General features: G+C 35.8%; 1 protein-coding gene across 4 annotated transcripts in view; it reads right to left on the bottom strand.

The window, feature by feature from the left end:
* PARPBP (PARP1 binding protein) overlaps positions 1 to 27,722 on the bottom strand; it is an 84,037-nt gene that overhangs the window by 36,321 nt on the left and 19,994 nt on the right. For 3 of the 4 annotated variants that reach the window (XM_081248386.1, XM_081248385.1, XM_081248387.1), the window contains exons 4-6: positions 25,936 to 26,043; positions 1,998 to 2,168; positions 516 to 670 (exon numbers count right to left, since the gene is read on the bottom strand). In XM_081248386.1, the coding sequence (XP_081104512.1) occupies positions 516 to 670; positions 1,998 to 2,168; positions 25,936 to 26,043 (434 nt within the window). The remainder of the gene's footprint in view (positions 1 to 515; positions 671 to 1,997; positions 2,169 to 25,935; positions 26,044 to 27,722) is intronic. The other variant, XM_081248388.1, reaches the window with a different exon arrangement.

Here is a 27,722-nt window from a genome sequence, read left to right on the forward strand (position 1 = left end):
ATTATCTATTCAGTCATTTCCAATCCTCAAAAATCTATTTCTTCCAGAAAAAAAATGAATGGTAAGCCCTCTTCTCTAGTCAAATTTAATTTGAACATGCCATTTGTCTTTGGCAAAAATTTTAGAATCACAGATAAGCAGAAATTTAGGGAGAAAGGTCATGTGATTATAATTTATTAATCTATATATTTTATTAATTGAAGTATAGTTGATTAACAATATCATGTTAGTTTCTGGTGTACAGTAAAGTGATTCTTTTCCATTATAGTTTATCACAGGATATTGAATATAGTTCCCTGTGCTATATAGTAGGACATTGTTGTTTACCTACTTTATATATAGTAGTTTGTATCTGCTAACCCCAAACTCCTAATTTATCCCTCCCTCATCTAGATATTTTGTTTCTTCTTCCTAGTTTAGTCTGATGCTTGGTCATTTCAATAGCTCTTAATTTTTAATCTACCTCTGATTCTGTGAAGTTTTAAAGACAGACTAATAACACACGTTTGTCATACCTTGGATTTGGTATTTCTCCAAGAATTTCATCTAATTTGTCAATGAAATTAATAAAATTAGACAATCCTTTTATATGTGTCCTTAAAGGATCAGATGGTGATGGTGCATATCCTTTCCCTCCAAGCTCTATTGTTCTAATAAATGATGTAGCCACCTATGAATTAAAACAAATAATTTGGTTATGTTTAATGATTTAAAGTTAAGTGTTTAACTTTAGTAAGTTAAAACTACACCTTATTTTATGAAGCTAGGCACATTTATATATTTCTAGGTACACAGGCAAAGAGAAGCACTTTTTACAACTCATGCCACATTTTCATTCAGAAGCAAATAATCAAAGAAACAACTGTCATGTAGAATTCATGCCAGCAAGAGTGATGGCAACACAGGTGGAGACTAAGACTGAGGAGCCAAGTTAGGGACAAATTAAGGGTGTAAGAATATGTTCATAAGAGTATATCATTGTTGGGAATTCCCTGGCGGTCCAGTGGTCAGGACTCTGCACTGCCACTGCAGGGGGCTCCGGTTCGATCCCTGGTCGAGGTACTACGATCCCGCAAGCCACACAGCATGGCCATAAAAAAAGAGTATATCATTGTCTATAAAGAATTAGACAGTGGTATTCTATAAAAAATAAATATATTCTTAAATAGACTGACTACTGGCTACTGGAATTGTTATATGGAACAAAGGGATTTTTCTGTGTCAATTGTGTTGATTTATTCAAAGTTGAACAATTAATTCAACTCTTCCAAGCCTTAACTTCTTTATTTGTAAAATAAAGATTTAGACTAGATAATCACTAAGCCCCATCTAGCTTTCACATTTTAGGATCATTTGATCATGTGTAGCTCAAAAGGTCTTGCCTTTACAGTGATAAAAATACATATATAATAAGATGGCTATACATTAGGCCATCTCCATCAAAGACAAAATGTTCTAAAGCTGTATTTTCCAAAGCATATCCTAAGAAAGGAAAAATATATGAAATTTAAATAATCTGGGGAAAGTTCCATAGTTAAATAACTTAGGAAACGACAGGTTAAATAACAAGGTTAACTTAAGCAGATTTCTTTATGGTAGGACTTCTTGGAAGAAGTATACATGTGTTACATATATCCAGTAAGAGTATACGCCATTTCCAACTTTTTGCCCTTGGAAACATTTATTCAAAGAGCATTGAACAGGAACTTTTGCCTCTGGAAATAATTTATTCAAGGAGAATCTAACAGGGCTAGCACTTCGCAGAACACATGTAGGGAAACACAGCTTTAGAGAAATTCTCCCTTATGAACTATATATATAGTAAAATATATAGTAAAAAACAAAACTACCATGGATTTTCAAATACATGACATAGAACACATATTCACAATTTAAAAGTTGCTCTATCATAGTTACAAGAATTCTATATTAAGGTACATGGATCCACTGTTCAGAGAGTCTTTAAAATAAATATTGAAAATGTAACATGTCCATACCAAAAAGATAGACATCTGTTTCTCTCGAGCAGCATGTTTCAAATCAGTGAAGGCTTCTCTTCCAAGCCCTCTATCAGGAATATTGAGAATATGAGCCAGAGCCAAGTCGTTCTTTGAATTCACCAGCAGGTTTAAATATGAGTAGATAATTTTCTTTGCTAGTAACTGTACCTGTACAATAAAATATTTTCTTTATTGAAGATTTCTAAATTCATAAATAATCTTTTTATTTATTTATTTTTTATTGAAGTATACGTGATTTACAATGCTGTGCCAATCTCTGCTGTGCAGCAAAGTGACTCAGTTATACACACATAGACATTCTTTCATATTCTTTTCCATTATGGTTTATCAGAGGATATTGAATATAGTTCCCCATGCTATACAGTAGGACCTGTTGTTTATCGATTCTAAATGTAATAGTTTGCATCTACCAACCCCAAACTCCCAGTCCATCCCTCTCCCTCCCCCCCGACCCTTGGCAACCACAAGTCTGTTCTCTATATCTATGAGTCAGTTTTTGTTTTGTAGATAAACTTATTTGTGCCATATTTTAGATTTCACATATAAGTGATATCATATGGTATTTGTCTTTCTCTTTCTGACTTACTTCACTTAGTATGATAATCTCTAGTTGCATCCATGTTGCTGCAAATGGCATTATTTCATTATTTTTTATGGTTGAGTAGTATTCCATTGTATACATATACCACATCTTTATCCATTCACCTGTCGATGGACATTTAGGTTGTTTCCATATTTTGGCTATTGTGAACAGTGCTGCTATGAATATAGGGGTGCATGTATCTTTCTGAACTATAGTTTTGTCTAGGTATATTCCCAGGAGTGGGACTGCTGGATCATATGGTAACTCTATTTTCAGCTTTCTGAGGAGCCTCCACACTGTTTTCCATAGGGGCTGTACCAACTTACATTCCCACCAACAGTGTTGTAGGGTTCCCTTTTCTCCACACCCTCTCCAGCATTTGTTATTTGTAGACTTTTTAATGATGCCCATTCTGACCAGTGTGAGGTGGTACCTCATTGGAGTTGGGTTTTTTTTAACATCTTTATTGGAGTATGATTGCTTTACAATGGTGTGTTAGTTTCTGCTTTATAACAAAGTGAATCAGCTATACATATATCCCCATACCTCTTCCCTCTTGCATCTCCCTCCCTCCCACCCTCCTTATCCTACCCCTCTAGGTGGTCAGAAAGCACAGAGCTGATCTCCCTGTGCTATGCAGCTGCTTCCCACTAGCTATCGATTTTACATTTGGTAGTATATATAAGTCCATGCCACTCTCTCACTTCATGCCAGCTTACCCTTCCCCCTCCCCGTGTCTTCAAGTCCATTCTCTAGTAGGTCTGCGTCTTTATTCCTGTCCTGCCCCTAGGTTCTTCAGAACCTTTTTTTTTTTTTTTAGATTCCATATATATGTGTTAGCATACGGTATTTGTTTTGCTCTTTCTGACTTACTTCACTCTGTATGACAGACTCTAGGTCCATCCACCACCCTACAAATAACTCAATTTTGTTTCTTTTTATGACTGAGTAATATTCCATTGTATATATGTGCCACATCTTCTTTATCCATTCATCTGTCAGTGGACACTTAGGTTGCTTCCATGTCCTGGCTATTGTAAATAGAGCTGCAATGAACATTGTGGTACATGACTCTTTTGGAATTATGGTTTTCTCAGGGTATATGCCCAGTAGTGGCATTGCTGGGTCATATGGTAGTTCTATTTTTAGTTTTTTAAGGAACCTCCATACTGTTCTCCATAGTGGCTATATCAATTTACATTCCCACCAACAGTGCAAGAGGGTTCCCTTTTCTCCACACCCTCTCCAGCATTTATTGTTTGTAGATTTTTTGATGATGGCCATTCTGACTGGTATGAGGTGATCCCTCATTGTAGTTTTGATTTGCGTTTCTCTAATAATTTAGTGATGTTGGGCATCTTTTCAAGGGCCTACTGGCCATCTGTAGATCTTCTTTGGAGAAATGTCTAGTAAGCTCTTTTGCCCATTTTTCGATTGGGTTGTTTATTTTTTTGTTGGTCAGTTGTATCAGCTGTTTATATATTTTGGAGATTAAACCTTTGCCTGTTGTATCATTTGTAAATATTTTCTCCCATTCCAAGAATCTTTTTTTAATACGCAGTAAAAATACTTATGATCATTCAATGACAGTATCTCACTCAGCTCTTTGGGAAAAGAGAATTGCCATATAAACCAAAAGTTTGGGTTGAACAATGAACATATCCTGGCTCATGAAACCAACTTGCCACCAATGAGAATCTATAAGTAAATAACAACTATCATAATTGTTGGAAAATGTCTCTTAGAAAATGATATAAAAGATACAGCTGCATTTCTGATGAGACCGGATCTCAGTTCCCTACATACATTTGCCACTAAATAATCACCAACAATGAAGCTCCCTGAAGCGTAGGGCATGGGCCAACTGGCACTATTTGGTCCTATACCCATGTCTATCTACAGGGCAAGATCTAAGGGCTAAGGTTAAATTGTTAAATTTCTGAAGAATTACTAAATACTGACTTTCACAATACCAAATAACCAACTAAGTATTAAAATAAAGAGATTCAACCAAATGGTAGCAAATAATAGCAAGTAGTTGATGTTGACATTAACTGGCCTAAAACAGAGCTATAGACTGTTCAAACACAAGATAAGTAACATTTGTGAGAACTTGATAGGGGCAACAGTTCTTTCATATATACGGCACTTGTCCTTCACAGTCAAGTGATAAACCAGGGTATTCAATGATCTTTTTCTTAAAATTAGCTAACTATAGCTTTTCAAGGCCTTGCAACTTCTAGTATTACAAAAGTAATACTGTGAACTCCCACAGGTAACAACTACAAAATATTAGGTAAAAATTTTAAAACATAACTATGTAAAGACACTGGAAAGCATCCAAAAAGCAGACACAAGCTGGAGGAGAATTTAATGTTAGAAGAACTGCAACAAGAAGGGTAAGAATTGCAAGTTTGTGGTTATTCAAGGTCCTACAACTTCCAGTAATGGGGGAGATGCAACTTATCATGTGAACCCCTTAAATAACAAACATTAAATATTAAATAAAAAATTTTAAATAGTGTTTAAAGACACTGGAAAGTGTCCAAAAAATAGAGGCTGGAGGAACATTTAGTTTTAAAAGAACTGCAATAAGAAGGGTATGAATTAAGTTTGTGGTTTACTGGCCCAAGTTTCATGACTATAGAAGTGACTAAAGGTGCCAGAGATTAGAATTCAGAGCTGGGAAAACAGCTAGAAATTTAAAGGAGGAATTCCTGGAAACAACTGAGAGCATAAATAGCCAAAACCCCTAGCTGACAGCAAAACTATGCAAGCATGGGGAAGATTCCAGGGGGTCTATCAAAAACACAGACAGAAAACAGAAAGAAATATATTAGAAAGATTGAGCTATAAAGAATCAGAGCTATGCGTCTGAAGGTTTGCTAAACTGAGTGCACTCTACAACTGTGTATAGTTTAAGTGGCAGAAAACTGAAGCTGAACAGGCTTGAAATGTTAAGTATACAAAGCCAAAACCTGTCAGAACAACTGGAAAACTCATGAAAATCCCTAGGAAAAAGGAATCCACAAAAATAAGCTCCATATCTCCCCCAAATGCTTGGCTGACTGCCAAATTTGGCAGGCAGAGGGAAGGCTTACAAAAGCCAAGCTAAAAAAAACAGCAAAGAGAAACTATAAGAACAGATATCCAATGCATACCACCAAGGAAACAAACTATGAAGTTGGAATCTAGGCAAGTTACCTGCCTACTAGAAATAAAAACCAATGTTCCTCAGAAGAACATGAGAAAAAACTGGAGTTGCTATAAAATATTACCTGAAATGTCTGGGTTTCATCCAAAAATTACTAGACAGCCAAAGAAAAAACACTGTGACCCCTTCTTAGAATAAAAAGCAGTCAATAGAAAATGTCACCAAGTGGACGACATGTTAGAATTATCAGACAGAACATCAAAGCATCTACTATAAATACAGTCAAAGAACTAAACTAAAATGTGCTCAATGAATTAAAGGAAACTATGTTATCAGTGACTTAAAAGAAGAATGAGAACTGAAAAGTGGACACTCTAAAGAGAAAATTCTAGAGATAAAAAGTACAATAACTGAAACAAAATTTGCTTGGTGTGCTCAACAGCAACTTGAAGAAAGTGAAAGAAACTATCAGTGCACATATAGATATATCAATAGAAATTACCAAATCTGAAAAACAAAAGAGAAAAAAAAAAAAGAAGGAACCAAAGAAATCTGCAGGTCAATTTAAACAAGTCCAACATACATGTAATTGAAATCCCTGCAAAGGAGTGAAAAAACCAGAAAAAATATTTGCTGAAATTATGGCAAAAAGCATCCCAAATTTGGTGGAAAACATCAATTTATAGATCCAAGAAGTTACTCAAATAGGAAAACACAAAGAAAATCACTCCTTTACACTTAAACTCTGACATCCAAAGATAAAAAATCTTAAGAGCAGCCAGAGCAAAATGACACATTACATACACAGGAACAATAGTAAGGTTAATAGAACATCAAAAATTAAGTATGTAAGCCAGAAGACATTGAAACAACATATTATATGTGCTGAAAAATGATCTTCAAAATTACTTTACAATTACAATAGTCAAGACAGCACAGTATTGATTTCCTTCCCATGGCAGAAACTTGGAACCCAGGTGATATTCAGTCTTAATTTTCTTATTTCCTTTGAGGCACTAAGGGGTGCTTCCCTCTTATTTTCTAATATTGGGCTGGCCAGAAAGTTTGTTCATGTTTTTCTGTACCATCTTACGGACAAACTCGAACGAACTTTTTGGCCAACCCAATAGATACATTAAACAACAGAAAAACGTTTTTATGAACAAAGACTTCTCACAGGAGTATCCATTTTCTTGAAAACAGCACACAAATCTTGCTGTAAATTGCCAATGTTACAATTTAATTCTACCTTTCTTCTGTGAAAGAAGGAACAAATATTGCTTATATAATGAGGGTCAGGAAGCTTTCAGGCCCATAAAGAGAAACTTAACCTGTCTCCTTATAAACAGTAATATATAGCATTCTAATATAAAAATATTACAATTTAGTCATTCCCCTAATGAGGGTCATTTAGATTCCTCCAAATTTTATTATAAGAATTGCTGCATGTATATTCTGATACTTATCTCCCTGTATATATGTTGAGTGTTTTTATAGTACTGCTGGGACTATAATGTACTTTTTTATTATTTTAATACATACTGCCAAGTGTCCTTCACTTGTACCTATTTATACCCCCACCAACAGTGAAGGAGAGCTCCCATTTTCCTATATCCTGGCCAATATTTAATGTTATAAAACTTTAAAAGTTTTACCTATTTCCTCCGATTACCTGGAAGACTAGGAATCTTTAAAAATGTGTTGGCCATCTTTATTTCTTTTCCTGTTAAATGATTGCATGGCTTTCTTTTGTGTAGTTTGTTTGCTTTTTTCTTATTCATAGTAACTCTTTTTATATTCTAGATTTTAACCCACATATATTATGCACTGGCAAAGATCTTCTCTCAGTCTTTTGCTTATACTTTACCACTGTTAATAGAATAGGTCAAGAAACTTTACATTTTGTAATGATCAAATTCATTAATCTTTTCCCTAATTTTTTTTGCTTTCTGGGTCTTAAGAATCCTTCACAACCTTGAGATTATAAATGTTTCCTTTTAATAACTGAATACAAATTGTAAAAAAAAAACAAAAAAAGCATAGCATTTACAAAGGGACAGACACTCAGATCAATGAAACAGAATAGAGTCCAGAAAGAGAACTAACACAGATATTGCTATTTGATTTTTTTTTTTTTTTTTTTTTTTTGCGGTATGTGGGCCCCTCACTGCTGCGGCCTCTCCCATTGCGGAGCACAGGCTCCGGACGCGCAGGCCCAACGGCCATGGCTCACGGGCCCAGCCGCTCCGCAGCACGTGGGATCCTCCCGGACTGGGGCACGAACCCGTGTCCCCTGCATCGGCAGGCGGACTCTCAACAACTGCGCCACCAGGGAAGCCCGCTATTTGATTTTTGATACAGGTGCAACAGAAGCAATAAAGAAAGGGCAGTCTTTACAATAATTGGTGTGGGAGCAACTGGTCATCCATATGCAAAACAAATAAACCTCACCTAAACCTCATACCTTTTATAAAAATTAACTCAAACTAGATCACAGACCTAAATGTAGAGTATAAAATTATAAAACTTTCAGGAGAAAACATAGGAGAATATCTTCATGACTTGGGATTAGGAAGACTTATTAGATATGACAGCAAAAGTACAAAACGTAATAGAAGAAAATGATAAATTGGATTTCATCAAAATTAAATTCCTTGCATGAAATTCTCTCCTTATTCTCACACTCTCAACTACTTTCACCCTGCTCTGGAATCCTGTTTGTTTTTAATTCTTAGATGTTGCTCCCAGAATGTTCACTTGAAATCCTCTCCTTGCCTATTACCCTGTTAAAATAGACTCACAAATGCTAAACTCAACTTATGCTCAAAACTCATGAAATTCATAAGTCTATAAGTGACTGATAACTTAGCTAAAGACCCAATAATTTATCATCTTTAAACTCTAAGAAAATATTTTCCCTATTAAAATTAAGATTTCTTCATATTCTGTCTAATCACATTAAATTAAGAAGCACAAAGAAAGTTAAAAGGTAGAAATAAAACTTACAAATCAATAGGAAGTCTCTCAGACAGTGATAAAGGAAGTTTCAAGTTCATACACATCTTAAAAGCACTTCTAAAGATAACATGCTTTGGGATTATTTAACTTTCATGTAAAAAACAATTCTTAAAACATGTAAGGCAGTCAGGGTCAATTTAAAAAACCTCAATGGACAGGAAAAGGTTACCTTAAACATGGACTCAAAATATAACCTAAGCAAAATTCATTAAAACAAAAAGTTTGATGTGAACTCTATGAAACCATTTTTCTTAAATATTAAAGATACTAAATGTTACATTTGAAGAGAGGCTCCCTGATTCTCCAGCATAAAGAAGCTATTCACATATTCTCTTTCTTATGACCCTGTTATAACTATGCATATGAACCAATTATAATTCTCTACATAAATATTAATACTTTCTGATACTTTGTCTATTTTATTAATCTTTCTACTATTTTATAAGTCCCCTGAGAGCAAATGATGTATCCTTAGGTCCTAAAAGAATGACTGGCATTAGAGCAGGTAATCAATCCATTCTTATTAATAAGTTCTCAATCAGCATTTGTTCAATGATAAACAAAAGAAAAATTAATACATGTATTTCCCCTTTTAGATATTTCAAAATTGAAACTACTGATAAAAACTTATCGGGAAGTTGGGATCAAATAAGTGCTCATATATTTTTATTAAATTGCCTTAAAAAGAAAAGTACTAAGATACAACTAAATTAAAATCATCTTTAAGATCTGTCCTAAAATGATCAAGGGATCAATCCAAGAAGAAGATATAACAATTGTAAATATTTATGCACCAACCATACAAGCACTTCAATACATAAGGCAAATGCTAACAGCCATAAAAGGGGAAATCGACAGTAACACAATAATATTAGGGGACTATAACACCCCACTTTCACCAATGGACAGATCATTCAAAATGAAAATGAATAAGAAAACACAAGCTTTAATGATACATTAAACAAGATGGACTTAATTGATATTTATAGGACATTCCAACCAAAAACAACAGAATACACTTTCTTCTCAAGTACTCACGGAACATGCTCAGAATAGAATATATCGTGGGTCACAAATCAAGCCTTGGTAAATTTAAGAAAACTGAAATCGTATCAAGTATGTTTTCCGACCACAAGACTATAAGACTACATATCAGTTACAGGAAAAAAACCGTAAAACATACAAACACATGGAGGCTAAAAAATACACTACTAAATAACCAAGAGATCACTGAAGAAAACAAAGAGGAAATCAAAAAATACCTAGAAAAAAATGCCAGTGAAAACACGAAGACCTAAAACCTATGGGATGCAGCAAAAGCAGTGCTAAGAGGGAAGGTTATAGCAATACATCCTACCTCATGGAACAAGAAAAATCTCAAATAAACAACCTAAACATACACCTAAAGAAATTAAGAGAAAGAAGAACAAAAAACCCCCAAAGTTAGAAGAAGGAAAAAAATAAAAAAGATCAGATCAGAGCTTCCCTGGTGGCGCAGTGGTTGAGAATCTGCCTGCCAATGCAGAGGACACAGGTTCAAGCCCTAGTCTAGAAAGATCCCACATGCCACGGAGCAACTAGGCCCATGACCCACAACTACTGAGCCTGCGCGTCCGGAGCCTGTGCTCCGCAACGGGCAAGGCCCCAACAGTGAGAGGCCCGCGTACCACAAAAAAAAAAAAGATCAGATCAGAAATAAATGAAAAAGAAAGAACAACTACAATCCCGCAGCCTATGGAACAAAAAACACATTCAAAGAAAGATACACAAGATGAAAAGGCAGAATGCTATGTACCAGATCAATGAATAAGACAAAACCCCAGAAAATCAACTAAATGAAGTGGAGATTGGCAACCTTCCAGAAAAAGAATTCAGAATAATGATACTGAAGATGATCCAGGACCTTGGAAAAAGACTGGAGGCAAAGATCGAGAAGATGCAAAAAATGTTTAACAAAGACCTAGAACAATTAAAGAACAAATAAACAGAGATGAACAATACAATAACTGAAATGAAAAATACATTAGAAGAAATCAACAGCAGAATAACTGAGGCAGAAGAACAGATAAATGACCTGGAAGACAGAATGGTGGAATTCACTGTTGCGGAACAGAATAAAGAAAAAAGAATGATGAAAAGAAATGAAGACAGCCTAAGAGACCTCTGGGACAACATTAAACGCAACAACATTCGCATTATAGGGGTCCCAGAAGGAGAAGAGAGAAAGGACCCAAGAAAATATTAGAAGAGATTATAGTCAAAAAATTCCCTAACATGGGAAAGAAAGTAGCCACCCAAGTCCAGGAAGCACAGAGAGTCCCATACAGGATAAACCCAAGGAAAAACATGCCGAGACACATAGTAATCAAATTGGCAAAAATTAAAGACAAAGAAAAATTATTGAAAGCAGCAAGGGAAAAATGGCAAATAACATACAAGGGAACTCCCATAAGGTTAACAGCTGATTTCTCAGCAGAAAATCTACAAGCCAGAAGTGAGCGGCCTGATATACTTAAAGTGATGAAGGGGAAGAACCTATAACCAAGATTACTCTACCCGGCAAGGATCTCATTAAGATTCGATGGAGAAATCAAAAGCTTTACAGACAAGCAAAAGCTAAGAGAATTCAGCACCACCAAACCAGCTCTACAACAAATGCTAAAGGAACTTCTCTAAGTGGGAAACACGAGAGAAGAAAAGCACCTACAAAACAAACCCAAAACAATTAAGAAAATGGTCATAGGAACATACATATCGATAATTACCTTGAACGTAAATGGATTAAGTGCTCCAACCAAAAGACACAGGCTTGCTAAAAGGATACAAAAACAAGGCCCATATATATGCTGTCTACAAGAGACCCACTTCAGACCTAGGGACACATACAGACTGAAAGTGAGGGGATGGGAAAAGATATTCCATGCAAATGGAAATCACAAGAAACCTGGAGTAGCAATATTCATATCAGATAAAATAGATGTTAAAATAAAGAATGTTAAAAGAGACAAGGAAGGACACTACATAATGATAAAGAGGTCAATCCAAGAAGAAGATATAACAATTATACATATATACGTACCCAACATAGGAGCACCTCAGTACATAAGGCAACTGCCAACAGCTATAAAAGAGGAAATTGACAGTAACACAATAATAGTGGGGAACTTTAACACCTCACTTACACCAATGGACAGATGATCCAGACAGAAAATTAATACGGAAACACAAGCTTTAAATGACACAACACCAGACAGATTTCATTGATATTTATAGGACATTCCATCCAAAAACAGCAGAATACACTTCCTTCTCAAGTGCGCATGGAACATTCTCCAGGATAGATCACATCTTGGGTCACAAATCAAGCCTCAGTAAATTTAAGAAAATTGAAATTATATCAAGCATCTTTTCTGACCACAATGCTATGAGATTAGAAATGAATTACAGGGAAAAAACCGTAAAAAAACACAAACACATGGAGGCTAAACAATACGTTACTAAATAACCAAGTGCTCACTGAAGAAATCAAAGAGGAAATAAAAAAATACCTAGACACAAATGACAATGAAAACACAACGATCCAAAACCTATGGGATGCAGCAAAAGCAGTTCTAAGAGGGAAGTTTATAAGTATACAAGCCTACCTCAAGAAACAAGAAAAATCTCAAATAAACAATCTAACCTTACACTCCTAAAGGTTAGGAGTGTAACCTTACACTCCTAACCTGACACTCTAGTTCCTAAAGGAACTAGAGAATGCAGATTAAAAAACCCAAAGGTTAGCAGAATGAAAGAAATCATAAAGATCAGAGCAGAAATAAATGAAATAGAAACAAAGAAAACAATAGAAAAGATCAATAAAACTAAAAGCTAGTTCTTTGAGAAGATAAACAAAAGTGATAAAATATTAGCCAGACTGGGAGAGGACTCAAATCAATAAAATTAGAAATGAAAAAGGAGAAGTTACAACAGACACCGCAGAAATACAAAGCATCCTAAGGGACTACTACAAGCAACTCTATGCCAATAAAATGGACAACCTGGAAGAAACGGACAAATTCTTAGAAAGGTATAACCTTCCAAGATTGAACCAGGAAGAAATAGAAAATATGAACAGACCAATCACAAGTAATGAAATTGAAACTGTGATTAAAAATCTTCCAACAGGGTTTCCCTGGTGGGGCACTGGTTGAGAGTCCGCCTGACGATGCAGGGTACACGGGTTCATGCCCCGGTCCAGGAAGATCCCACATGCCATGGAGCGGCTGGGCCCGTGAGCCACGGCCGCTACGCCTGCGTGTCCGCAGCCTGTGCTCCGCAATGGGAGAGGCCACAACAGTGAGAGGCCCGGGTACCACAGGAAAAAAAAAAAAAATCTTCCAACAAACAAAAGTCCAGGACCAGATGGCTTCACAGGTGAATTCTATAAAACATTTAGAGAAGGGCTAACATCCATCCTTCTCAAACTCTTCCAAAAAATTGCGGATTAAGGAACACTCCCAAACTCATTCTATGAGGCCACCATCACCCTGATACCAAAACCAGGGAAAGATACTACAAAGAAAGAAAATTACAGACCAATATCACTGATGAATATAGATGCAAAAATCCTCACCAAACACTAGCACACAGAATCCAACAACACATTAAAAGGATCATACACCATGATCAAGTGGGATTTACCCCAGGATGCAAGGATTCTTCAATATATGCAAATCAATCAATGTGATACACCATATTAACAAATTGAAGAATAAAAACCATGTGATCATCTCAATAGATACAGAAAAAGCTTTTGACAAAATTCAACACCCATTTATGATAAAAAAAAAACTCTCCAGAAAGTGGGCATAGAGGGAACCTACCTCAACATAATAAAGGCCATATACGACAAACCCACAGAAAACATCATTCTCAATAGTGAAAAACTGAAAGCATTTCCTCTAAGATCAGGAACAAGACAAGGTTGCTCACTCTCACCACTATTATTCAACATAGTTTTGGAAGCCCTAGCCACGGCAATCAGAGAAGAAAAAGAAATAAAAGGAATACAAATTGGAAAAGAAGAAGTAAAACTGTCACTGTTTACAGATGACATGATACTATACATAGAGAATCCTAAATATGCCACCAGAAAACTTCTAGAGCTAATCAATGAATTTGGTAAAGTTGCAGGATACAAAATTAATGCACAGAAATCTCTTGCATTCCTATACACTAATGATGAAAAATCTGAAAGAGAAATTAAGGAAACACTCCCATATACCACTGCAACAAAAAGAATAAAATACCTAGGATTAAACCTACCTAGGGAGACCAAAGACCTATATGCAGAAAACTATAAGACACTGATGAAAGAAATTAAAGATGATGCCAACAGATGGAGAGATATACCATGTTCTTGGATTGGAAGAATCAATATTGTGAAAATGACTATACTACCCAAAGCAATCTACAGATTCAATGCAATCCCTATCAAATTACCAATGGCATTTTTTACGGAACTAGAAAAAAAATCTTAAAATTTTTATGGAGACACAAAAGACCCCGAATAGCCAAAGCAGTCTTGAGAGAAAAAAACAGAGCTGGAGAAGTACAGGTTTCTGGTAACTGACTATACTGCTGAACTGAATGAATAAGCATTTTCAGAATGCTAATGGTAAACTGATGAATTCATAAAAATGCTAACAAAAGATCAAAATAAAAAAAATTAATTACATGGGACTCAGTGAACTGAGGAGGATGATTATAATTTTTGTGACTTTCTGCTTGAATAAAAAAAGGAAGAAAGAAAGAAGGAAGGAAGGGAAGAAAGAAAGAAAGAAAAGGAAGGAAGGAAGGAAGGAAGGAAGGAAGGAAGGAAGGAAGAAAGAAAGAAAGAAGGAAAGAAAAGAAAAGAAAGAAAGAGAAAGAGAGAGAAAGAAAGAGAGAGAGAGAAGGAGGGAGGGAGGGAGGAAGGAAGGAAGGAAAGAAGGAAGGAAGGAAGAGAGAAAGAAAGAAAGAAGAGAATCTTCTGGTAGTGAGTTGAATACTTGGGGAGGCACAAAAATCTTTAAGAACCCTAGGTTACCATTAATGCTAGAGAAAGAGAGTACTCAATGAAATGTTCTTCAGCACTTTTTGAAAGTTGTTTCTTCTACTTTAAATAAGTAGTATATTACTCTCTGGGGACTCAACTTAGCCTCATACTACTCCTGAAACTGGAAGATTATTTTATACGGTAGAACATACTACTGCTAATATTAAGTATTATTGTTGTTATTGTTATTACTATTATTATTAATAGTAGTAGGAGGTTACTTTTCATCATTAAAGTGCTTTCACATATATTAAAAAAAGATGTCCTAAAATTTTATAAAATAAGGTATAACATAGTTTTCTGCTTTATTTCAAGAGTCCTTTTATCTTTACTTTCACAGTAAATCATAATATTTCATGTGAATCTATAATGCAAAGTTTCCATTTTAACCTCACAGTGCAATAGTCTGTCTAAAACATACAGGAAGTGTGACACAATTTCCCAAAAATCAAAGCAGAGGAAAGAGATATTCACATTGTAATCAGAAATTTCTTTACTCTTTCTACATTTAATTTCATGCAATCTGTATTTCACTGTGCTTCTGCTGTTCAAAAATAATGAGTTTACTAATATGTATATGTCTGATCCTTATTGGGTACAAGACCAGGACTTAAACTCCCACATCTACAACTTGTTCTTAAAGGCTAGCAAATTCTGTCCTTCTGATCTGTGATGTTAGGCAAACATCAGGGAAAAACATCTTGGAGTCCTCACAGTTAGAGTGTTTCTTCTAACTCATGGCTGCAATTGGAAATCTATCCCTATCATTATGGTCAGATAACATGGCAGTTATGGTTTCCCTGCTCTTGTATTTGCAAGTGGGTTTTAAAGAGGCTCTCTGGAAAAGCATTCCACATAAATACAGTTATGATGTCCAGAAGTAAGGGCTTAAATTGAAAAAATCCACAAGATTGAAGCTTTTACCCAGATACCAAAAATAAAGATACTGTTCCATTTATCTGTTTAATAAACTGATTTTATCCATACCACAAAATATTTGCAATGTTTGTTTAGAAGTTGAACAATTTTAAGCTTTTTGACAACTTCACGTTGCTTTTCCTAACCCTTAACTATTACTGAAATGCATATGTTCAATCTCAATTTGAATAAAGTCAGTTTTTCTAAATTGATATTAAAATTTATGCAAGTATTGTTTTTATTTGTCAACACATAAATTCTTACATATAATGAACAAACAAGATTGGACTATAACTAATATACTCGTAGAATTTTTTTATTTAACTGATTATTTTCTTTTGGGGCCTTTATTCGGTTCTTCCCTTCATTACTTCAGAATTTCTAAAGCAATAGTTTAGTACCTCAGGGAAAAATAAAATAAGGAAACAAAAATATTGTTCCTCCAGTCCATTTCATTCATCTACTTGAGGAACTGGTGTGACATTAGTAAGCATTTGGTGATCAAAATATATCTTTTTAAGACTGTAGCCCAAAAAGTCACTTTGGAATTTTAATAGAAATAAAATACTTTGCAAAAGAAAAATCAGAAGTCTGCAAGTAACAGAAAAATGGTTGAGAGGATAGCTGCTATCTTAATAGTCCGCATAAAATCTAATCCATCAGCTAACTGGTAGATAAAATTCTCTTAGAAAATATAATCCAAGAAGGCAAAAGATAAAAAGTAGAGGATTAACACCACGAAATTACCATTGTTTGTTAAATGAGAAAACTATATGCTTACGATGAAGACCCTTCAGTTTCTATATACTATAATTCTTTTTCATGGCTATCCCTTTAATATTATTTTTATCATAAAATAAGTTTATTGATGACAACTTTATATAATTTACTGCCGGTGTTTGAGATATGCAGGATCCTTATATCAATATGTAACTGGGGACTTCCCTGGTGGCACAGTGGTTAAGAACCCGCCTGCCAATGCAGGAGACACGAGTTTGATCCCTGGTCTGGGAAGATCCCACATGCCAAGGAGCAACGAAGCCCGTGTGCCACAACTACTGAGCCTGCGCTCTAGAGCCCGCGAGCCACAACTACTGAGCCCACGTGCCACAACTATTGAAGCCCGCACGCCTAGAGCCTGTGCTCCACAATGAGAAGCCACCTCAATGAGAAGCCCGTGCACCACAATGAAGAGTAGCCCCCACTCTCTGCAACTAGAGAAAGCCCACGCCCAGCAACGAAGACCCAACGCAGCCAAAAATAAATAATAAATAAATAAATGTAACTGGCATAAACCCCATTATTTGAGTTCTCTTAATTGCTTCTGTAATTTCTTTTTGTTTCTTCCACAAAGACCTATTACGTCCCTTCCATAAATTCATCTAATAAATGGAGAAATAAACTGAGAAAAAAGCTGTACATTCTTTTAATCTACCCATGTTCCACCAAGACACATTTTCTATGAGGCTCCTTATAAGGATTTTCCATTGGAATGGATAGGTCCTCATTCCTGGTTATTTACGTCATTTTAAATGTACAAATTAGTTCATTCCTCTTAAATAAAAGGCACAATAACAATTATTGTTTCCTCCCTGTAGCCTATAAGAATGTACTCCTAAAAAAAAAAGAGTGTACTCCTTAAGTATCACTGAGAAAAGACCACGCAATTTGGTAAACATCTTGTCAAGGCAGGAAAAACAAACAATGAGAATGTAAGCAATAAATGAATGTAAGGCAACAGAAAATAGTTACAGTCGCTAAAGCAGGAAACAACCAAAGGTGGGCTTGGGATACTTTCTTGTACCAGAAAAGAGGTAAGTGCTCAAAATTCTAATGGGGCATGTAAAAAAGATACAGAAGCCAGATTGAAGGGGACCCCTACATTTTAACATCAAAGATTAATGACTAATTGATTTTAAAACTCTGAATAAATAAAAATCCATGAGTCCATAGTAATGTAAACACACATAAAAAGAGAAACATAAACAGAAAAAAACCATCTAATTTTCTTCCTATAAGTAACTATTACACTAACTCCTAAACTGGTAATTAAAGAGAAAGAATTAAGTAGTGACCCTGCCATTTTTAGGGAACTGTACTTCATCCCAGTTAATAAGATAAAGCTCTTCTTTACTGAGAAATGGCATCAAATTAGTGTAAAGACATGATAGAGGTGGAAAGTAACCATTCTGCAAACTCCAAAGAAATAACTGATTCAGACAATGATCATCAGTGCATGCTCAAAACCATTCAGTGAAAGGTTGTTGGGAAACAAGATATTTACAGAGTCAAAGTATCACTAGATCTTTTTTGACAGCAAAAGAAAAACTACATCTTTATATTGGAAAGACCTCACAAATTCAGGACAACTTCAGTTTGTGTCTCCTAGTGTGATACAAAATGAAATACTCAGCATCAGTTATGAAGTATTTCATAGATTACATTGCTCAGTCTAAGCAAGCTTTTAGATGTTTCCAGTTTATTGGAAATAGAGGAACAAGTTAAATAATACCAGTAGGAACTCAACAGATAAATAACAAGAGAAGAAAAGACCTGAGGAGGATTCTAAAAGACTCTAAAGAGACATAAAACCCATTACAGGGACAAATGGAAAACTTTGAATAGGGAAAATAGTAAATGAATGATATTAGGGAATACTTCAGTTTTCTTATACATGATAATGGTATTGTGGTTTTGTCCTTATTTTCAGGAAGTGATATGCTGAAGAATTTTAGGGATTAAGTGTCATGACGTCAGCAATTTAACTTTCAAAGAGGACAGAAAAAATATTAGATGCACATATAAACTACATTATTAAGTCTAAGAAGTAGGTATACAAGTATTTGAGAGTAATGATCAAATATATTTTTAAAAGTGCGATCTGGAGAATTCCCTGGCAGTCCAGTGGTTAGGACTCCACGCTTTCACTGCCAAGGGCTGGGGTTCAATCCCTGGTTGAGGAACTAAGATCCCAAAAGCCACGCTGTGAGGCCTATAGAGCATGGTAGTTATGGGAGAATCTGCCTTAGCAATGTTTCCAGAAAATGAAGAAAGTGATTCATCAAATGCATGAACTAATTGGAGCATTTAACTTGGAAGTAGGCATGTTCTAGACGTTTTACATAACATAGTTCTATTTTTTTTGAATTTAATTTTATTTTTTTATACAGCAGCTTCCTATTAGTCACCCATTTTATACACATTAGTGTATACATGTCAATCCCAATCGCCCAATTCAACACACCACCACCCCACTTCCCCCCTTGGTGTCCATACGTTTGTTCTATACATCTGTCTCTCAATTTCTCTCCTGCAAACCAGTTCATCTGTACCATTTTTCTAGGTTCCACATACATGTGTTAATATATGATTTTTGCTTTTCTCTTTCTGACTTACTTCACTCTGTATGACAGTCTCTAGATCCATCCACATCTCAACAAATGACCCAATTTCATTCCTTTGTATGGCTGAGTCATATTCCATTGTATATATGTACCACATCTTCTTTATCCATTCGTCTGTTGATGGGCATTTAGGTTGCTTCCATGACCTGGCTATTGTAAATAGTGCTGCAGTGAACACTGAGGTGCATGTGTCTTTTTGAATTATTGCTTTCTCTGGGTATATGCCCAGTAGTGGGAATGCTGGATCATATGGTAATTCTATTTTTAGTTTTTTAAGGAACCTCCATACTGTTCTCCATGGTGGCTGTATCAATTTACATTCCCACCAACAGTGCAAGAGGGTTCCCTTTTCTCCACATCCTCTCCAGCATTTGTTGTTTGTAGATTTTCGGATGATGCCCATTCTCACTGGTGTGAGGTGATGCCTCACTGTAGTTTTGATTTGCATTGCTCTAATAATTAGTGATGTTGAGCAGCTTTTCATGTGCTTCTTGGCCATCTGTAAGTCTTCTTTAGAGAAACGTCTATTTAGGTCTTCTGCCCATTTTTGGATTGGGTTGTTTGTTTCTTTAATATTGAGCTGCATGAGCTGTTTATATATTTTAGAGATTAATCCTTTGTCCATTGATTCGTTTGCAAATATGTTCTCCCATTTTGAGGGTTGTCTTTTTGTCTTGTTTATGGTTTCCTTTGCTGTGCAAAAGCTTTGAAGTTTCATTAGGACCCATTTGTTTATTTTTGTGTTTATTTCCATTACTCCAGGAGGTGGATCAAAAAAGATCTTGCTGTGATTTATGTCAAACAGTGTTCTTCCTATGTTTTCCTGTAAGAGTTTTATACTGTCCAGTCTTACATTTAGGTCTCTAATCCATTTTGAGTTTATTTCTGTGTATGGTGTTAGGGAGTGTTCTAATTTCATTCTTTTACATGTAGCTGTCCAGTTTTCCCAGCACCACTTATTGAAGAGACTGTCTTTTCTCCATTGTATATCCTTGCCTCCTTTGTCATAGATCAGTTGACCATAGGTGTGTCGGGTTATCTCTGGGCTTTCTATCCTGTTCCATGTTTCTGTTTTTGTGCCAGTACCATATTGTCTTGATTACTGTAGCTTCATAGTATAGTCTGAAGTCAGGGAGTCTGATTTCTCCAGCTCTGTTTTTTTCCCTCAAGACTGCTTTGGCTATTCGGGGTCTTTTGTGTCTCCATAAAAATTTTAAGATTTTTTCTTCTAGTTCCGTAAAAAATGCCATTGGTAATTTGATAGGGATTGCATTGAATCTGTAGATTGCTTTGGGTAGTATAGTCATTTTCACAATATTGATTCTTCTAATCCAAGAACATCGTATATCTCTCCATCTGTTGGCATCATCTTTAATTTCTTTCATCAGTGTCTTATAGTTTTCTGCATACGGTCTTATGTCTCCCTAGGTAGGATTAATCCTAGGTATTTTATTCTTTTTGTTGCAATGGTAAATGGGAGTGTTTCCTTAATTTCTCTTTCGGAATTTTCATCATTAGTGTATAGGAATGCAAGAGATTTCTGTGCATTAATTTTGTATCCTGCAACTTTACCAAATTCATTAATTAGCTCTAGCAGTTTTCTGGTGGCAATTTTAGGATTCTCTATGTATAGTATCATGTCATCTGTAAACAGTGACAGTTTTACTTCTTCTTTTCCAATTTGTATTCCTTTTGTTTCTTTTTCTTCTCTGATTGCCGTGGCTAGGGCTTCCAAAACTATGTTGAATAATAGTGGTGAGAGTGAGCAACCTTGTCTTGTTCCTGGTCTTAGAGGAAATGCTTTCAGTTTTTCACTATTGAGAATGATGTTTGCTGTGGGTTTGTCATATATAGCCTTTATTATGTTGAGGTAGGTTCACTCTATGCCCACTTTCTGGAGAGTTTTTATCATAAATGGGTGTTGAATTTTGTTAAAAGCTTTTTCTGCATCTACTGAGATGATCATATGGTTTTTATTCTTCAATTTGTTAATATGGTATATCACACTGACTGATTTGCATATATTGAAGAATCCTTGCATCCTGGGGTAAATCTCACTTGATCATGGCGTATGATCCTTTTAATGTGTTGTTGGATTCTGTTTGCTAGTATTTTGTTGAGGATTTATGCATCTATATTCATCAGTGATATTGGTCTGTAATTTTCTTTCTTTGTAGTATCGTTCCCTGATTTTGGTATCAGAGTGATGGTGGCCTCATAGAACGAGTTTGGGAGTACTTAATCTGCAATTTTTTGGAAGAATTTGAGAAGGATGGGTGTTAGCTCTTCTCTAAATGTTTCATAGAATTCACCCATGAAGACATCTGGTCCTGGACTTTTGTTTTTTGGAAGATTTTTAATCACAGTTTTAATCTCATTACTTGTGATTAGTCTGTTCATATTTTCTATTCTTCCTGGTTCAGTCTTGGGAGGTTATACCTTTCTAAGAATGTGTCCATTTCTTCCAGGTTGTCCATTTTATTGGCACAGAGTTGCTTGTAGTAGTCTCTCGGGATGCTTTGTATTGCTGCAGTGTCTGTTGTAACTTCTCCTTTTTCATTTCTTATTTTATTGATTTGAGGCCTCTCCCTCTTTTTCTTGATAAGTCTGGCTAAATGTTTATCAATTTTGTTTATCTTCTCAAAGAACCAGCTTTTAGTATTATTGATCTCTGCTATTGTTTTCTTTGTTTCTGTATCATTTATTTCTGCTCTGATCTTTATGATTTCTTTCCTTCTACTAACTTTGGGTTTTGTTTGTTCTTCTTTCTCTAGTTCCTTTAGGGGTAAGGTTAGATTGTTTATTTGAGATTTTTCTTGTTTCTTGAGGTAGGCTTATATAGCTATAAATTTCCCTTTTAGAACTGCTTTTGCTGCAGCCCACAGGTTTTGGATGGTCGTGTTTTCATTGTCATTTGTCTCTAGGTATTTTTTTATTTCCTCTTTGATTTCTTCAGTGAGCACTTGGCTATTTAGTAACGTATTGTTTAGCCTCCATGTGTTTGTGTTTTTTACGTTTTTTCCCCTGTAATTGATTGCTAATCTCATAGCACTGTGGTCAGAAAAGATGCCTGACATGATTTCAATTTTCTTAAATTTACTGAGGTTGGATTTGTGACCCAAGATGTGATCTATTCTGGAGAATGTTCTATGCACACTTGAGAAGAAAGTGTAATCTGCTGTTTTTGGATGGAATGTCCTATAAATATCAATGAAATCTATCTGGTCTATTGTGTCATTTAAAGCTTGTGTTTCCATATTAATTTTCTGTTTAGATGATCTGTCCATTGGTGTAAGTGAGGTGTTAAAGACCCTCACTATTATTGTATCACTGTCAATTTCCTCTTTTACGGCTCTTAGCAGGTGCCTTATGCATTGAGTTTCTCCTATGTTGGGTGCGTATATATTTATAATTGTTATATCTTCTTCTTGGATTGACCCCTTGATCTTTATGTAGTGTCCTTCCTTTTCTCTTGTAACATTCTTTATTTTAAAGTCTATTTTATATGATATGAGTATTGCTACTCCAGCTTTCTTTTGATTTCCATTTGCATGGAATATCTTTTTCCATCCCCTCACTTTCAGTCTGCACATGTCCCTAGGTCTGAAGTGGGTCTCTTGTAGACAGCATATATATGGGTCTTGTTTTTGTATCCATTTAGCAAGCATGTGTCTTTTGGTTGGAGCACTTAATACATTCACGTTTAAGGTAATTATCGATATGTATATTCCTATGACCATTTTCTTAATCATTTTGGGTTTGTTTTGTAGGTGCTTTTCTTCTCTCGTGTTTCCCACTTAAAGAACTTCCTTTAGCATTTGTTGTAGAGCTGGTTTGGTGGTGCTGAATTCTTTTAGCTTTTGCTTGTCTGTAACGCTTTTGATTTCTCCATCAAACCTGAATGAGATCCTTGCTGGGCAGAGTAATCTTGGTTTTAGGTTCTTCCCTTTCATCACTTTAAGTATATCATTTCACTCACTTCTGGCTTGTAGAGTTTCTGCTGAGAAATCAGCTGTTAACCTTATGGGAGTTCCCTTGTATGTTATTTGCCATTTTTCCCTTGCTGCTTTCAATAATTTTTCTTTGTCTTTAACTTTTGCCAATTTGATTACTATGTGTCTTGGCATGTTTCTCCTTGGGTTTATCCTGTATGGGACTCTCTGTGCTTCCTGGATTTGGGTGGCTATTTCCTTTCCTATGTTAGGGGAGTTTTCAACTATAATCTCTTCAAATATTTTCTTGGGTCCCTTCTTTCTCTCTTCTCCTTCTGGGACCCCTATAATGCAAATGTTGTTGCGTTTAATGTGTCCCAGAGTTCTCTTAGGCTGTCTTCATTTCTTTTCATTCTTGTTTCTTTATTCTGTTCTGCAGCAGTGAATTCCACCATTCGGTCTATCAGGTCACTTATCCGTTCTTGCCTCAGTTATTCTGCTATTGATTCTTTCTAGTGTATTTTTCTTTTTTCTTCTTCTTCTTTTTTTTTATGTTTCTGCTTTATAACAAAGTGAATCAGTCATACATACACATCTGTTCCCACATCCCTTCCCTCATGCATCTCCCTCCCTCCCACCCTCCCCATCCCACCCCTCCAGGTGGCTCATTTCAATTATATTATTGTTCATTCTGTTTGTTCTTTAATTGTTCTTGGTCTTTGTTAAACATTTTTTGCATCTTCTCGATCTTTGTCTCCATTCTTTTTCCGAGGTCCTGGATCATGTTCACTATCATTATTCTGAATTCTTTTTCTGGAAGGTTGCCTATTCCACATCATTTAGTTGTTTTTCTGGGGTTTTATTTTGTTACTTCATCTGGTAGATAGCCCTCTGCCTTTTCATCTTGTCTATCTTTCTACGAATGTGGTTTTTGTTCCACATGCTGCAGGATTGTAGTTCTTCTTGCTTCTGCTGTTGCCCTCTGGTGGATGAGGCCATCTAAGAGGCTTGTGCAAGTTTCCTGATGGGAGGGACCGGTGGTGGGTAGAGCTGGGTGTTTCTCTGGTCCGCAGAGCTCAGTAAAACTTTAATCCTTTTGCCTGCTGATGGGTGGGGCTGTGTCCCCTCCCTGTTGGTTGCTTGGCCTGAGGTGACCCAACACTGGAGCCTACCCAGGCTCTTTGGTGAGGCTAATGGCTGACTCTGGGAGGGCTCACGCCAAGGAGTACTTCCCAGAACTTCTGCTGCCTGTGTCCTTGTCCTCACGGTGAGACAGAGCCACCCCCGCCTCTGCAGCAGACCCCGCAACACTAGCAGGTAGGTCTGGTTCAGGCTCTGTGGGGTCAATGCTCCTTCCCCCTGGGTCCCAATGTGCACACTACTTTGAGTGTGCCCTCCAAAAGTGGAGTCTCCGTTTCCCCCAGTCCTGTCGAAGTCCTGCAATCAAATCCCACTAGCCTTCAAAGTTTGATTCTCTAGGAATTCCTCCTCCATTTTCTGGACCCCCAGTTTCTGAAGCCTGACGTGGGGCTCAGAGCCTTCACTCCAGTGGGTGTTTTTCTGTGATATAAGTGTTCTCCAGTTTGTGGGTCACCCACCCAGCAGGTATGGGATTTGATTTTATTGTGATTGCGCCCCTCCTACCATCTCCTTGTGGCTTCTCCTTTGTCTTTGGATGTGGGGTATCTTTTGGTGAGTTTCAGCGTCTTCCTGTCGATGACTGTTCAGCAGTTAGTTGTGATTCCAGTGTTCTTGCAAGAGGGAGTGAGAGCATGTCCTTCTACTCTGCCATCTTGAACCAGTCTCACATAATATATTTTTAGATATGCTCTTTCCAGTACTCTTAACCTTTCATCTTGTCAATGGTAATTTTACTAAGAAACTTTCATAAACACAACTCCCATGGTTAGTAAGGAATTACTACATGTAATTAGGTACCTAGAATAGTGTTCAGCTGAAGGTAAATTATATTAAACCAAACCTGTACTACTTTTCTGTGATTTGTTTGGACTGCAAGTCCTGTTATCAGAACTCATGATGCATCAGCTATTCTACTGCAAAGAGTAGAAACAGATTTTTGAAAGAGTAGAGAACAGAACATATTTTCCTAAGAATCAACAATTTAAAATGCTGTGGGACCTCCCTGGTGGCACAGAGGTTAAGAATCCACCTGCCAATGCAGGGGACATGGGTTTGAGCCCTGGTCTGGAAAGATCCCACATGCTGTGCAGCAACTAAGCCCACGCACCCCAGCTACTGAGCCTGCACTCTAGAGCCCGCGTCCCACAACTACTGAACCTGTGTGCCACAACTACTGCAGCCCGTGTGCCAAGAGCCCATGCTCTGCAACAAGAGAAGCCACCACAATGAGAAGCCCACACACTGCAAGCAAGAGTAGCCCCCACTCGCCACAACTAGAGAAAGCCACTGCGCACAGCAACAAAGACCCGACGCAGACAAAAATAAATAAATAAATAAATAAGCATATTACTAAATGAAATAAAATAAAATAAAATACTAACTGTGAAGTATACCAAATGTAAAAATTCAAAGAACTCTGGCAACCACTACTGTCAACTACTTTTCCGATACTTAGTGATACCTATTTTTGCACAGTGCCTGTTACCCTGGCCCAAAACCATGAATAAACTGATTATTATCATGCTCTTGCCAGTCTCCAATGTACTACTCTTCAGAAATTTTTTTTATTTAAGCAAATTAAAATCTTTTAAAAATTTTTAAAAAAATAGTAACTGTAACGTACAAATTCATAGTGATTTGAAGAGGATCATATCCTGCTTTTATTTACTCACAATTTAGCCATACCTTTTCATTATCCTGGTTGTGTTTACTCATTGGTGACATTGGTTGAGAAAAATCAGTTTCATTATCTACTGCATACTGTCTGCCAGACAGAAAATCCCGTAGTTGACTCTGTAAGAAATACAAGATGTTACTAATAAAATGCTATGCCAACTGTAAAAAATATTTCACACCTAGCTCTACTTAGTGTCTCTGATATTCCAGTGTACAGCACATTACCTGACTTTTGTTGGCAGTCCATAATATACACGGAATTAAATTTCCTAACAATCTGTTTCCAGTGGCACTTGTACTCAAAGAGTTTTACAAGTTCAGAGTTAAAAGATGACCTTGGAAATTTCATCTGAGCCTTTTATTTGTACGGAAGAAAGTCTTAGCTAATGCCCACAATAAATGCTTCATTTTGGAATATACATAAGTAAATCTTTTTTCCTAAGCAGCAGAATATTTCAAACAAAATAAGAGTTTCCATGAAAAAATAATTTATAAAGAGATATTTGCTTTCAGCCTGACACTCTACTCAACATCTCCAGATTATTTCATTTATTCTAAGGGACTGAAGATTATACAGGTATGTATAAACACAAACACACACACAATTCCTAATAAGTAAACCTGAAGGGACAAACTGAATTAACAAAGCCCAGTGAGATATTGCAAAATTATAACTAAAGTAACTCACCAATATATACTCCTTAAAAAGAAATAGCATTTGCCACAATTCTACTGATATGATAGGCTGGTACTCATAAAGAGTTAATCAGGTGATAAAAAAAAAAACTAGAAAGCCTAGGATTTTGTTGTTTATAACATATACAATTTTTCAATCTCAAAATTCAAGATCACCAAAATAAGAATTTACTATTTAACAAATCTTGAATAATGGTAGTACTCACACTTGTGGTTCTTATGTTTTCAGAAGAGATGCTGAAAGCAAAGATTTATTTTTCCATAAACACAATATTATTTTTAGAAATGGGAGAATATTACCTTCTAGTTAAAAAACATTTTCATATTTAATTACATGCAAAGTACATTATTCTAGATCAGTTCAGTGGGTGTCAAAGTATGGTCCAAGTACTTCTGAGGTCCTTAAGACCCATTCAGGGGATCTGGGAAGTCCTCCTTTTCCAACTATGTATCAATGTGAATCTGAATTTTCTTGATATACTTCAATCAAACTAATTTATCAAATAGAAGCAGACATGTGAATCCAGGTATTTTCTATCACACATGATATTAAAGATACTCATAAAAATGTAAAACAATGTCACTATTCTCACAATTTTTTTATTTTTGGAAAATAAAGTTATTCTTCATAACATAATGTTATTCATATTAAAATGTAATAGGTTCAATATCAATATTTTAATAACTGATAAACATTTTAAACATTTTGCAATTTTAACTTTTAATATGGAAAATACCAATAGGTATAATCCACATAAACAAAATCTCCTTCTAGTCCTAAATAATTTTTAGTGTAAAGCGGTTCCTAGACCTCAAAGTTAGACAAGAACTCTAGATAATATAGCATAAAGCTTTCTGAGCCAAGACAGAAATCACAATATATTTGCTGCGATACACTGTTAATTTTACTGATTTGTACCTTTACTGATTTGACAGGTTGCTACTCACTGTATTTTTATCCTCTTATTAATTTGGAAGATGTACTGTATTTTTCCATTCCATTAATATTTGCCTTTACTCTCCCTGTACTCAAATCAGACTCATATTTCTCTATTTTTTATAAGTGATAATGCCTGCTACTTACCCCTATCAAATTACAA

This window comes from Mesoplodon bidens (genome assembly GCF_964165515.1).
Source record: "Mesoplodon bidens genome assembly, chromosome: 11".
Classification (NCBI taxonomy): domain Eukaryota; kingdom Metazoa; phylum Chordata; class Mammalia; order Artiodactyla; family Ziphiidae; genus Mesoplodon; species Mesoplodon bidens.